Source organism: Myxine glutinosa, chromosome 1 (assembly GCF_964187855.1).
Source record: "Myxine glutinosa chromosome 1, kmMyxGlut1.1, whole genome shotgun sequence".
NCBI classification, from domain to species: Eukaryota; Metazoa; Chordata; class Myxini; order Myxiniformes; family Myxinidae; genus Myxine; species Myxine glutinosa.
The window spans coordinates 431,017,427-431,030,653 of record NC_136261.1 but is presented as its reverse complement, the minus strand read 5'-3'; the positions used below and the strand labels follow the sequence as shown (position 1 = coordinate 431,030,653).

The 13,227-nt window shown below is 46.8% G+C and overlaps 1 protein-coding gene across 1 annotated transcript in view; it reads left to right on the top strand.

Annotated features, from left to right (window-relative positions):
* LOC144889646 (uncharacterized) overlaps window positions 1-2,265 on the top strand; it is a 54,954-nt gene extending 52,689 nt beyond the window's left edge. Inside the window, exon 5 of the mRNA XM_078770675.1 lies at window positions 114-2,265. Within this exon, the coding sequence (XP_078626801.1) occupies window positions 114-1,363 (1,250 nt within the window). The 3' untranslated portion in view covers window positions 1,364-2,265. The remainder of the gene's footprint in view (window positions 1-113) is intronic.
* The last annotated feature ends 10,962 nt before the right edge of the window (window positions 2,266-13,227 follow it).

Sequence of the window (13,227 nt, the reverse complement as noted above, 5' to 3'; positions counted from 1 at the left end):
ACATACGTACGATCTTGTGTTGAGAAAATATATAATTTTCGGAAAAGTGTGAAATATTTTGCATTTTGATTTTGACCAAAAAAAATTGAAAATGTGTTTTTTTGTTTCTGCAGAACAATCTAGAAGTAAGATGGGAAAAATAAGGTCCAGTCGCAGCTTGACAGTGGAGAAGAAGCCTTTTTTGAAGAAAGAATCACAACTTCAAGACTCACTTCCTATAAAATACAAGTGCATGTCTGGGCCTCGCAACACCAAGATTAATATTAAATTAAACAAACACAAAAAGGTTGAAGAAAGGGGAATACGTTATAAGTGTAATGTGTGCAGAATGGATTTTTCTTCAAAGAGTGAAATCAAAATACACATGAGGATCCACACTGGAAAACGTCCCCACAAGTGCTCTGTCTGTGATAAAGGTTTCTCTCGTAACAGCAATTTGAAAAGACATATGAAGATCCATACAGGAGAGCGACCTCACAAATGTTCGATATGTGATAAAGGTGTCTCTCAAAAAGGCAATTTGAAATCGCATATGAGGTCCCATACAGGAGAGCGACCCCACAAATGCTCGATATGTGATAAAGGTTTCTCTCAAAAAGACCATTTAAAATCACACATGATGATCCATACAGGAGAGCGACCCCACAAATGTTCGATGTGTGATAAAGGTGTCTCTCAAAATGGCCATTTGAAATCACATATGAGGATCCATACAGGAGAGCGACCCCACAAATGCTCGATATGTGATAAAGGTTTCTCTCAAAAAGGCCATTTGAAATCACACATGATGATCCATAGAGGAGAGCGACATCACAAATGCTTGATATGTGATAAAGGTTTCTCTCAAAAAGGCAGTTTGAAATTACATATGAGGATCCATACAGGAGAGCGACCTCACAAATGCTCGATATGTGATAAAGGTTTCTCTCAAAAATGCGATTTGAATAGACATATGAGGATCCATACAGGAGAGCGACCCCACAAATGCTCGATATGTGATAAGGATTTCTCTCATCTACACAATTTGAAATTACATATGAGGATCCATTCAGGAGAGCAACCTTACAGATGCTCGATATGTGATAAAGCTTTCTCTCAAAAAGGCCATTTGAAATTGCATATCAGGATCCATACAGGAGAACAACCTTACAGATGCTCGATATGTGATAAAGGTTTCTCTCAAAAAGGCCATTTGAAATTGCATATCAGGATCCATACAGGAGAGCAACCTTACAAATGCTTGATATGTGATGAAGGTTTCTCTCATAGCAAACGTTTGAAATTACATATGAGGATTCATACAGGAAACGACCTTACAAATGCTCGATATATGATAAAGGGTTTTCTCAAAATGGCAGTTTGAAAATGCATATGAAGTTCCATGCAGGAGAACTGAATCTGAAATACCAAACAAATATTGTGGGAATGGTTTTGCTGAAAAAGGTTTGTTAAATTCACATAGCATTGCCCACACTGGGTTGTACGTGCCCCCCTTGTAAGCGATCCTCAGCAGTCGGCAAGGTATTCAGTTAACCAGTATGGAGAAAGCTATCGTGAAAGCGTATATCCCTTTGAGCATATACCTTGTAAACATAACTTCTCAGAGTACCATCTATTACCCCTGATAACCATCCACCACCCTGAATCCCTTGATGAAAGCCATGCGACTGGTTGTCACCAGAATGTCCACAACAATGTTTGCAAAGTGGTTCGGAAGACAACAAGAATCTCAAAATTCTAACCCCATCTGAATTCTCAAATGAAGATTAAAGAAAATAAAAAATAATGTAAAATTTATTAATTTGGTTCTCCATATCCTTATAATGGAGCATTGTTGAAAAATTGAAACCAAAAACTCAAATCGTAACATAACTTAATCTCTCAATCTGATCTTGCATCTCATTGTGCTTCTTTCAGCGTCTTCCTGAGGTTGCCAGTTTGTAATTATTGTTTCTGTCCTCGCCATGTATCCAGCCAAGTTCCATTTCAGTTTTTTGATTGTGACCAGTGTTTAGGAATTTTGTTTTCTTTCTGACTTTGTTGTTTTTCTTGTCCCTTTCTGGTTATGCTCAGATGGAATCTTTCAAGGGCAGTTTGAACATAAATTTTTACTCGATATTTGCTGTCGTCCATGTTTCATTCCCATGTGTGATTTGGGGAGAACACCCTTGCTGTAAAATTGTTTATCAGAAGAAGACTCCTGCCTATGTTTTTGATGAAACTTGGATTTGTGAAGGGTTTTACAATAAAGAAAGGTCCTCAAAGCACAAATGCAGTGTCTGTGTTATTGTGAATATGTAATGGCACATTATGATCAACTAGCAATGGTACCCGCCCTAAGGGAGGGGCTTCAAGTGGGAGGGCCAAATGAAAAGGCTAAATATCAGAAATTGAAGGCTTTTTTTCTTTTAAACGATTTATATAAACATCCATTAAATCTCGATTGGTGCAGCCGTTTGTGCGGCACCCGGGAAAATAACGTCATGCGGGAGCAAGTATCAGCAGGATGTGGCAGTGTGGGAGTCCACATTTCTGATCCTCCTTCTGCCGAAGTAGCCCACCACTTCTCCAAACATTCCGCTCTTCAGATCCGCCATGACAGATTTAAGCTTGATACTGAAGACGCGTGCAGTTAATACTCCCAATGTTGTATGTACTCCCGTGTCCTCAAACAACCCGTGTCCTTATAAAAGGTCTTTGTCCGAGGTCACCAAGTTCGATCTGTGCAGCTGTGCAGCGATCGGTGCAGCCGTTTGTGCGGCACCCGGGAAAACAACATCGTCACAATGAGAACAATGAACGTTATGCGAACGCGAATGTTATGTGGGAGTCCAAACCTGAGAATGCTGGAGACAATAGCTGAAATTGGGAAAACTAAATAGCCTATTTTACTCCTGGTGATCCCAGGATTATCCACCCAAAATATTGTTATGGTTTTTAGAACCGGCACTTGTAAATAATAATCCATTGTAAATAATTCCCTGTAAATATTCCCATTTTCTAAAGGTTAAAGGTCGCACACTAATTCGTCCATATACAACCCGTAGGGCACCATAGGAACTCTAGTTATTTAATTAGTATGTGTTTTAGGTAAGGCTCTGTTTCCAATAGTTTGAATCTGCATTGCATTAATTAAATAAGTTAGGCCCCAATGTTCTCTCAAAAGCTTCGGCGGAGAGTTTTCCCTTTTTATCAGGACGCCATTGAACACGCAGTCAAGTTGGAGAAGAAGGGCGGAGCGACGGGAGAAGGCATGGCCCCTGTGAACACGTCACCAAAGGTGGAGCCAGTGAGGCCTCGCCAACCAATCAGGGCTGAGGTTAGCTCGCTGGTGGGCGCAGCCCTATGAAGCGTGGCTTAATCTGCGAGCGCGAGATATAAGCGCCGCGACGGACTACTTCGAGAGGGGGAGAACTGCGTGCACGGACTGCTTCTCGCTATGGACTTCTTGCTGGAGCTGCGTGTAAAACTTCCCCGGGGACTTTTGTTGAACATCGGCACGTCAGGAACGTTGAGAGAGAAAGGGAGAGTAAGCCAAATACCCTCCCCAATATATGAACCCTGATAAATAAGGTCCGCTCGCGTTCCAACGATATACGAGCAGCGCTGCCTGCTGGGTTTCGCCGCTGAACCGGAGCATGGATTGGAACCGGAACATAGACCGGGGTGGAGCGTGGATCGGACCCGAAGCCCACGCTGTCCATCTGCTTGAACCGTCCTCCCCTGCCATCATTACCCCTTACGTGTAAGTATGTTTTTGTCGTCCTGGGGAGTGTTAATTAAGACTGTTTAAGCTGCTCTGTGTCTGCTTCTGCTTCTTGTTTGATTGTTGTAATAAATCCTGTGTTCTTCCTTACCTTTTGGTTTCCTCCCTTATCTGATCGCTTTTCGTCATTTCTATCCATTGAATACCGGTGGCACGATTAAAACCGCTCAGGATCGGGTTAGCCTTTGTTAACGGCCCAGGTCGCGGTATGCTTCACTCGGCGTATCCATTAACGCCGCGGCTTGGGCGGGAGTTATTTCCCTGCTTTGCGGTCGGATTGGCACTCAGGTATTTGGGAACTCTGTTGACCAATCACCCTGGCCAATCTCGACCGCAGAGGAGCATTATAATTTCCAGGATTGGGGGACGGTCAGCTTAAAAGACGAGGATTAACCCCCTCTTGGTAACGGGAGTGCCGACCTCCGGATCCGCAACAATTGGTTTCTGGGAGTGGGATTGGACCCGAACCAAATTTTATATGTCTGAAAAAATATATATTTGGTCAAAATTTCGAGCGGATAAAATTTAGTATTAAAAACCAAATTCAAATCGTGCCATGGATAATCAAGGCGATCGGATGCCGGTGGGGGTAGAGGAGGAGATGGAGGCAACCCAGGACACCAGGGAAGAAGTAGGAGAGATGTAAGAGGAGGTTGAAGAATGTGCGGTAGAGGGGGTTGCAGGCGCACAAAATGGCGGCACCTCACACGTGGCGGCGGCAGCCAAGCCCGCTGCACAAGCCGGGTTTTATATTGGGATGTCCTCGACTGAATGGAAAGTATACTTTGAGGGGGAAATGGAAAAATTGAGGTGTGGAAACGTGACGGAGGAATCCAGAAGGGCAATAAACTTATGGGCCAAATCTCCAATGGGAAAGAAAGTACAAAAGATGAGGGAGGAATCCAGGGGTGATATGAAAAAACTGAGGGAGGACATTGATCACATGTTGAGTGGGGAAGGCACATCGGTATGCAATGGGTAGCGTGGCTTGAGAAGCGCGGGGAAAGCAAGGTGGAGCAAAGCACAGCCGGGTGGACCGGGATAGAAATCGCGACAAGGGGTGTGAAAAACCTGACGGCCGCTGAATTGGACAGGGCAAATTCATATGTGCCGGTGATCGTTGAGGACAAAGAGAATGTAATGATGATAGTGGAACTTGGGGTTGGAGAGATGGCAGGTATGGAGGATATATCGGAGATTGAGATGGAATGCGTGCAAAGTCTGTGCTCGCATCATGATGCTGTACTTGCTAATCCTTATAAAGATTTGCAGGTGCGTGTGGAGTGAAGAAGAGGAAGCGCCAAGGTGAGACGAAGTGTATATCACGGGAGTGTATATGGTGCAAAAATATTTTTGGCACGCTTGGGGTTTAGACTGAACCCGGGCGCTTGTGGAAGGTCCGTGGTGTGCTGTGTGAGAGCGAATGGCAGGCGTGTAAGAAAAAAGTGTGCACCGAAGCGTGGGTGTGTAACCACAGAGTGTGGAAGTGAGAGTGAGTGTGACACAGAGGGTGAGATGGATGGAGAGAGTGTGCGAGAGAGCACACCGGAGTGCGTTATTGGGTGTGCAACAGATTGCACACCCCTGTGTAGGTGTGCGCTGAGTGGGTATGTGCAAGAGTGCACACCCATGAGTGTTATGGAGGAGTGTGTGATGATGGAGTGTGGGAATGGTATGAGTGCGCGAGAGTGTGCGCAGAGGTGTGCGGTGGTGGATGGGTGTGCAGAAGAGTCCACACCCATGATTGTTACAAGGGAGGTAACAGGGAAGTATGCACAAGAGTGTGTGGAGGAAAAGTGCACACAGGAGTGTGTACCGGAGTGGGTGAGCGTTATGAGTGCACCTGAGTGTGTGAGAGGAGAGAATGAGCACGGCACAAGTGGAATAACAGTGCATGGGATGTATGAGAAGCACTGGAGTGCATCGATGTGCGAGTGAAGAGTGGGCAACGGGTTGCGAGAAGGCAGCCCAAGCATCAACGCGGACCGGGTTAGCGTCTAGCCCGACGTATAGCTGACGCGAGCTCTCGGTCTGTGCCGGGCTTTTTTTGCTGCGGGGACCGGCGGCAGTTTGGCAAAAGCCGCTGCACATGATCCGCGCCGTCCTCCGCCCTGTATGGTCGAAATCCGCGCTTTGCCGGGCAAGGCGACCGGCACGGTTTGAGGGGAGGAAGGAGGGTTCGGGGCCGTGCACCCTTGCGGTCGTGGTGCTCTGACCGGGCAAGGCCGGGCCATCACTCATGGGGGCGCAAAGCGTTGCGCCGGGATGGTGCCTGGAGCCTTGGCCCGAGACCAAACCACCCGAATGCATTGCTCGGCTTAACTAAGCCGAGTTTTAAAAATGTAATGCAATGACGCACCGAGAAGCTCTTAGTGAAGTGGACTGTGTAATGGTAGTGATAATTGGAAATGATGCCCGGTGTAGGTGATTGGTATCCCTACCATCCCTCACACTGAGGGCAAAGGAGCAATAGTTTTATGGGGATTGGCAGTACCAAACTAGCCGGGGAGGGTTAGGTTATTGTTAGGGATCTAGAATGACCATAGGTGACCAAGATTTAAGTAGTGACATTGTACAAGTAGTGGGGACATAGAGTAGGGTAGATGGATGATAATGACGAGGGATGTGCATAGTTTAAAGGGATGACTGGGAAGCACTAATCTTAGAAGGGCAATAGCTAGCTAGATGATGCAGTATGAATGAGTGTCTTTGTCGTGAGCAAGTTGAAATGAGGAATTGCGCGTGGGAAAATCTTGCACAAATCAGGAATTGAATGGGAATGGTTGTATGTGTGAGAATCTTATTCTTGAGGAAATTAGGCAATGCTTGGAGATGGTGTATTGTGGGTGAATGTAATGGTTTTGAGTGAATGTGCTTGCATGTGTGCAAGCATAGATATGGTGAGTGGTAATAAATGGTGTTGAGTGCTGAGTAGTGTGGAGTGCATGGTGTGAAGGGGTGGATGGAGGAAGGATGGACCCCTTTCACGAGTACCCGGGGAGGGCCGTTTAAAAGTAGGTAGAGGGAGTAGGTAAATTGTGGTTGGATATTGGCACCTGTGGTGCGGGAAGTAGCAGAGTACTGCTGGATTGGGTGCATGAGTAAAGTGGAATGGCTGGGCGTGTGGCCTGTTAGTGTGTGTGATTGGTTGGGCACTCCGCCACTGTTAGTCTGTCGGCCAGGTGAGGCCGCAGCTAGGCTCTGGGAGCCAGTTGGAGTCCAATGGGGCCCGAGGATCCTATGGAGAGGACCCGGGTAGCCCGATGCCAGAGTGGGCATTAGTGGGGTAAGGGAGCAAGAGGGCCTTCCACAGATAGGTTAGGGTGAGGAGCTAGGTAAGCTCGGGTGGCAACTGCAGTGGCGGAGGTGTGCAGGTGAGCGGACCTGCTGGTGAGCCACACGACCCAGCCCTGAAATTGTGCGAGGGCACAGGGAGAAGAATCGGGGGAGTGAGACCCCAAATTGGTGAGCACCGCAGTATGGTCAATGGGAATTGGTTTTTGGAACCACATAGAGTAAAGATGGCCAATGATTTGGCAGGGAAAGACCCCGGGTAGTGTAAAGTGTGGTAATGTCATTTAGGAGATAGTTGGGAGAAAATCTCCGCACCATCCGCATCCACTCACCAAGGTGATAAGACTCCACACCATGGTTTGTGAACATTTGGAATGAAAGACGCATCATGACGTGGGTGAGACGTGGTTAATTGCATCTCTTCCTCCTTAGGAGGGATTGATGACCAATTTGGATTAGGGGGAGATATGGGAGATAGGACGTTAGAGATGAATTTGTAAATGTGTAGATTGTGTAAATATGGGGAGGGGCAAGGGTAGTGTAGGTAACATTCCGGGTGACAAACGTGTAGGGACGAGCTTCCTCGGCTTGCTCTCCCACGCCGCTCATCTTGCATTGCCTTGTGTTGATGTGTACCCTTGCGTCATTGCACCCCGCTAACCCTGCTTTGTCGTCCTTCCCCACTCATGGACCGTGGTCTTTGTGTGCTGAGGGGAAAGTGTGCAGTTGTCGCAGTTGTGCACCCGCACCCTCGCTGTTTGCCTGCCTGGACCGGTACACCACCTATGGACCACGTTCTGTGGCCTCGCACCACCTATGGACCACGTTCTGTGGCCTCGCACCACCTATGGACCACGTTCTGTGGCCTCGCACCACATATGGAAGACACGTCTATGGCCTGGCATTCTGCTGGGACAGCCCTTTGCTGCCAGCATGCTGGCTTGTGGACCACGGTTTCAAGTGGCACCTATGCCATGCAGGTGGACCACCTCAGTTGGCCCTGCTGGCCCTAATTTTAAAAAACGGACGTTGTGTGTGCCCTTTTTATTTACTAAATAGGCAGCAAGAAAGAACAACAAGACGCCAAGAAACATCGGCCCAGCAGCCATCGGCCCAGCGGAGAAGACGCCAGTTTATTTTTCAAAAATGTATGACTGTGCATTTGTGGCGCTTTTCGTGCATTTTGATGCACTTCATTATCGATTGTGCATTTCTGTGCGTGTGGGTATGGTGTATCGGTACAGTGTAGTGCATGACCTTTCCTCTTTTCAAAAGCGCTGATTTTGTCTACCCAAAAGACAGGTCCTAGGTTCTAGTTGAAAAAACCAAATAGTAGTAGTGTTCTTGTAAATAATGGCCACCGGTTAAATGTGTAGTTTCAAAATAATTCCGCATTCGGTTAGTCTGTGGGCGTGAGTCTGCCAGGTAGAATGCAATGCAGCAGGCGTTAAAAATGTTTTTAAAATGTTGCACTCAGTGTGAGGTTAAAAATAGAGGATAACCACACCTGAGTGTCACACATAATTGTAAAAGATATCCCTTGTGAATCGGCCCAGGATGGACCTGGAGAAAGGGAGAGTGCAGTGTTACGGGTTTTAGAACCGGCACTTGTAAATAATAATCCATTGTAAATAATTCCCTGTAAATATTCCCATTTTCTAAAGGTTAAAGGTCGCACCCTAATTAGTCCATATGCAACACGTAGGGCACCATAGGAACTCTAGTTATTTCATTAGTATGTGTTTTATTTAAGGCTCTGTTTCCAATATTTTGAATCTGCGTTGCATTAATTAAATAAGTTAGGCCCCAAAGTTCTCTCAAAAGCTTCAGCGGAGAGTTTTCCCTTTTTATCAGGATGCCATTGAACACGCGGTCAAGCTGGAGAAGAAGGGCGGAGCATCGGGAGGAGGCATCGCCCCTGTGAACTCGTCGCCAAAGGTGGAGCCAGCGAGCCCTCACCAACTAATCTGGGCTGAGGTTAGCTCGCTGGTGGGTGTAGCCCTATGAAGCGTGGCTTAATCTGCGAGCGCGAGATATAAGCGCCGCGATGGACTACTTCGAGAGGGGGAGAACTGCGTGCACGGACTGCCTCTTGCTGGAGCTCCGCGTAAAACTTCCCCGGGGACTTCTGTTGAACATCGGCATGTCAGGAACGTTGAGAGAGAAAGGGAGAGAAAGCCAAATACCCTCCCCGATATATGAACCCTGATAAATAAGGTCTGCTCGCGTTCCAACGATATACGAGCAGCGCTGCCTGCCGCGTTTCGCCGTGAAACCGGAGGGTGGATCGGGACCGGAACGTGGACCGTGGTGGAGCATGGATCAGAGCCGAAGCCCACGCTGTCCATCTGCTTGGACCTTCCTCCCCTGCCATCATTACCCCTTACGTGTAAGTCTGTTTGTGTCGTCCTGGGGCATGTTAATTAAGACTGTTTAAGCTGCTCTGTGTCTGCTTCTGCTTGTTCTTTGATTGTTGTAATAAATCCTGTGTTCTTCCTTACCTTTTGGTTTCCTCTCTTATCCGATCGCTTTTCGTCATTTCTATCCATTGAATACCGGTGGCATGATTAAAACCGCTCAGGATCGGGTTAGCCTTTGTTAACGGCCCAGGTCGCGGTATGCTTCGCTCGGCGTATCCATTAACGCCGTGGCTCGGGCGGGAGTTATTTCCCTGCTTTGCGGTCGGATTGGCACTCAGGTATTTGGGAACTCCGTTGACCAATCACCCTGGCCAATCTCGACCACAGAGGAGCATTATAATTTCCAGGATCGGGGGACGGCCAGCTTAAAAGACAAAAGGATTAACCCCCTCTTGGTAACGGAGTGCCGACCTCCGGATCCGCAACAATATATTTGCGATCGGTTCAGCAGTTTTTACGGTACCTTCAAACAAACAGACAGACAGACAGACAGACGGATGGACGGACATTTGGTGAATTATAGTAAGATTATCTGTCTTTGGGGATTTGGAGCTGTCCATGTCCCTTTAAGTAATTCTGATCAAACCAAGAGTTATTCACCAAACCAGTTGAAATCCTTGCATAACATTTACCATCATGGCATGACTGCATTGCATGCCAACACTGATTGCTTCCAAGCAGCTCAGTTGCACAGGTCCCAACGTGCAAGGCCACACAGCTGGTTGCTACTGCATTTTTCTCAACATCAATGACAATGCATTGTTAATGGAAGGAATACATTTGAACACAGAGGGGAATTCACCCCCTCCACTCCTCTCATCTCTCTCACCTCTCTCATAAATTCTCTCATCTCCTCATTCCTGACCAGGCTAGAGTTCCTCAAGGCAGTGTTCTGGGACCTGTGCTTTTTCTGATCTTCATCAGTGATCTTTCTGACTCTCTGGAAAATCTTTATCTTTTTGCTGATGACTCCACCCTCTGCTGGTCCAGCTTTGATCCCTCAGGTCGACAGTTCTGGGCAAAAAGCAGCCTCTTAACTCTCTGCAGACTTGGATAAAATTACAAGCTGGTCAAACATGGAACATGTCTTTCAATCCTGATAAATCTCACACTCTGACCTTGTCTCTCTGAAAAGACCATCTGGAAGACACTCACATCCAGTTTCTCAACAATCCTCTTTGAAGAAGTTCGGTCACTGAAGCTTTTTGGTTTCACTATCTGCCGTGATCTTCCTGGGAAAGCCACATGTCTAAGCTGAACTCCAAAGCCAGTTGCCAACTGGGCATCCTCCATTCTACAAAATCCTACCTTGTCACTGCTGAGCTGCTCACCCCTGCAAAGCTTTCATCTGCAGTTTGAGGAAGTACTGCTCTCCCCTCTGGGCTGATGCTCCTGCCTCATTCCCATTGTGGATTCATGCTGTAGAAACCAAATATTTTACGATTTATTGGTACCTCCCATGATGAATCTGATTATAAGGGCCTTTCACTCCCTCACAACAGGCAGGTTGGTGGTCGTTCTATCTTCTATCGACTCCTCTTCGGCTTTGCACCCCCTGCTCCAGAGGGGGGAGAAAAGAGGCATGAAAGAGTGAAGGTGAGCAGAGAGGCTTTATTTTGGCAGTTTCACCAGAAGAGGATTGCTGGAAGATCCTATGTGTCCTGCAGGAATATTTGGGGGACAGAGCACAGACAGAGCAGGGGGTGCAAGGATGGAGAGGAGTCGATAGAAGACAGAACGACCGCCACCCTGCCTGTTGTGAGAGAGTGAAAGGCTCTCATAATCGGATTCATCATGGGAGGTACGAACAATCCTAAAAGCCTTGGTTTCTATGGCGTGAAGCCGCACTAGTTATGACACAGGAAAACCAGCCCAAAGAGGAGAGCAATACTCAAATCAAAGTGCAGATGAAAGCTTTGTCGGTAGTGATGAGCAGCTCAGCAGTGCTAAGGAAGGACTTTGCACAATGGAGGATGCCGAGTTGGCAACTGGCTTTGGAGGCCAGCTTGGACATTTGGCTTTCCCAGGAAAGACCACGGCAGATAATTAGATTTTAAAAAATCTTGAGTGACATAACTTCTTCAAAGAGGATTGTTGAGAAACGAGATGTGAAGATTTTCCAGACGATCTTTTTGGAGAAACAAGGTGAGAGTGTGAGATTTAACAGGATTGAAAGACATGTTCCATGTGTTTGACCAGCTTGTAATTTTATCCAAGTCTGCAGAGTTAAGAGGCTGCTTTTTGCCCAGTACTGTCGACCTGAGGGATCAAAGCTGGACCAGCAGAGGGTGGAGTCGTCAGCAAAAAAATTAAGATTTTCGATAGAGTCAGAAAGATCACTGATGAAGATTAGAAAAAGTACAGGGCCCAGAACACTGCATTGAGGAACTCCTCAAGGGTGGTCTTTCTGTCTTCTGCCGACTCCTCTCCGGCCTTGCACCCTCTGCTCTTTCTGTGTTCTGTCTCCCAAATATTCCCGCAGGGTGCACAAGGTCTACCTGTCGTAAGCCTCTTCTGGTGAAACTACCACAATCAAGACTCCCTGCTGACCTTCACTCTTTCATTCCTTTTTTTCCACCTGTGGAACAAACTTCCACACTCCACACTCTCTTCAATCCCAGTCCTCCCTCCAGGTCTTTAAAACAGGTGTTCAGCACCATCTTATATCTTTCTCCATCCAAAACCTTGATTTTTTTCTTCCCCAGTTAATCTATCTTAAATCTACCTCCTCCGAATTCCACTTTCTTTCCTGAATAAAACGTCCCTGTCATGTCCATTTTGTTTACCCCGCAAAGCACATCCAGCCTTCTCTCTTCCACAGATTTCCCGATGTCCCTGTTCCTTGCTGTTGTTGTACTTCCCTCGCCCTCCTCCTGTTATCTCCCACTCCCCTTATTATATGTTCCATGTGTTAGCTCTCATCGGGGCCGAGACTAAATATACAAAAACGGTTTCACTGTCTCCCCTTCTGACCAGCACTGTTCTTGGTCAGTTTCTCACAGTGTGGGTGTTTTCACATGCAAGTGGATGAGACTTGGCCTTGTTCTGAACCATGAACTCTGAAATTACGTTGAAGCCAATTATTGGGTCCGTTTTTAAACCGTTTTTCAACTGAAACTCTGCTTCAAACCATCGTTCAAATGAATGGGGCTTCAATCTGCAGCCTTCATTCACAATCCATCCTGTCGGATTTCTTCCACTGGTGTTAAAACGGTGTCTGGCAAGTTATCTTGTGGCCAGTCTCTGCTTGCTTTGCTTACCTGGGAACCAGTATCTCAAAGGACATGAACCTCAATGCCATTCGGTTTACAGTGTGGTATGAGTTAACCGTAGTCGTACACTGACGAACATCGACATTATTTAATCCAAACAATGGACGAGTTGGTTAAATCATGTATCAGTTCAAAATTAAAGTGAATAATCATGGAAATAAAAACGGGAGTGTGGGTCCTGAAGCTTCCTGGATCAGGAGCAACCTCCCCTTGGTTTGGTTTTGTGCTGGGGAAAACCTCCCCCCCCCCCCCCCCCCCCCCCAATATGCGTCCCCAATGAACGCAGATTTTGATGCTGAGAATCGATCTACCTGTAGTAGTTATCAGGTATGCAGCTTGTGGTCAGGTTGGTCAAAATCGTGTGTTTGGTTCAAGTAATAATGACTGAAGTGCTTGTGGACTCACTCACTCACTCCCTGAGTCAACTCATTCACTCAACCCACTCACTGACTCAACTCACTCACTCACTGACTCA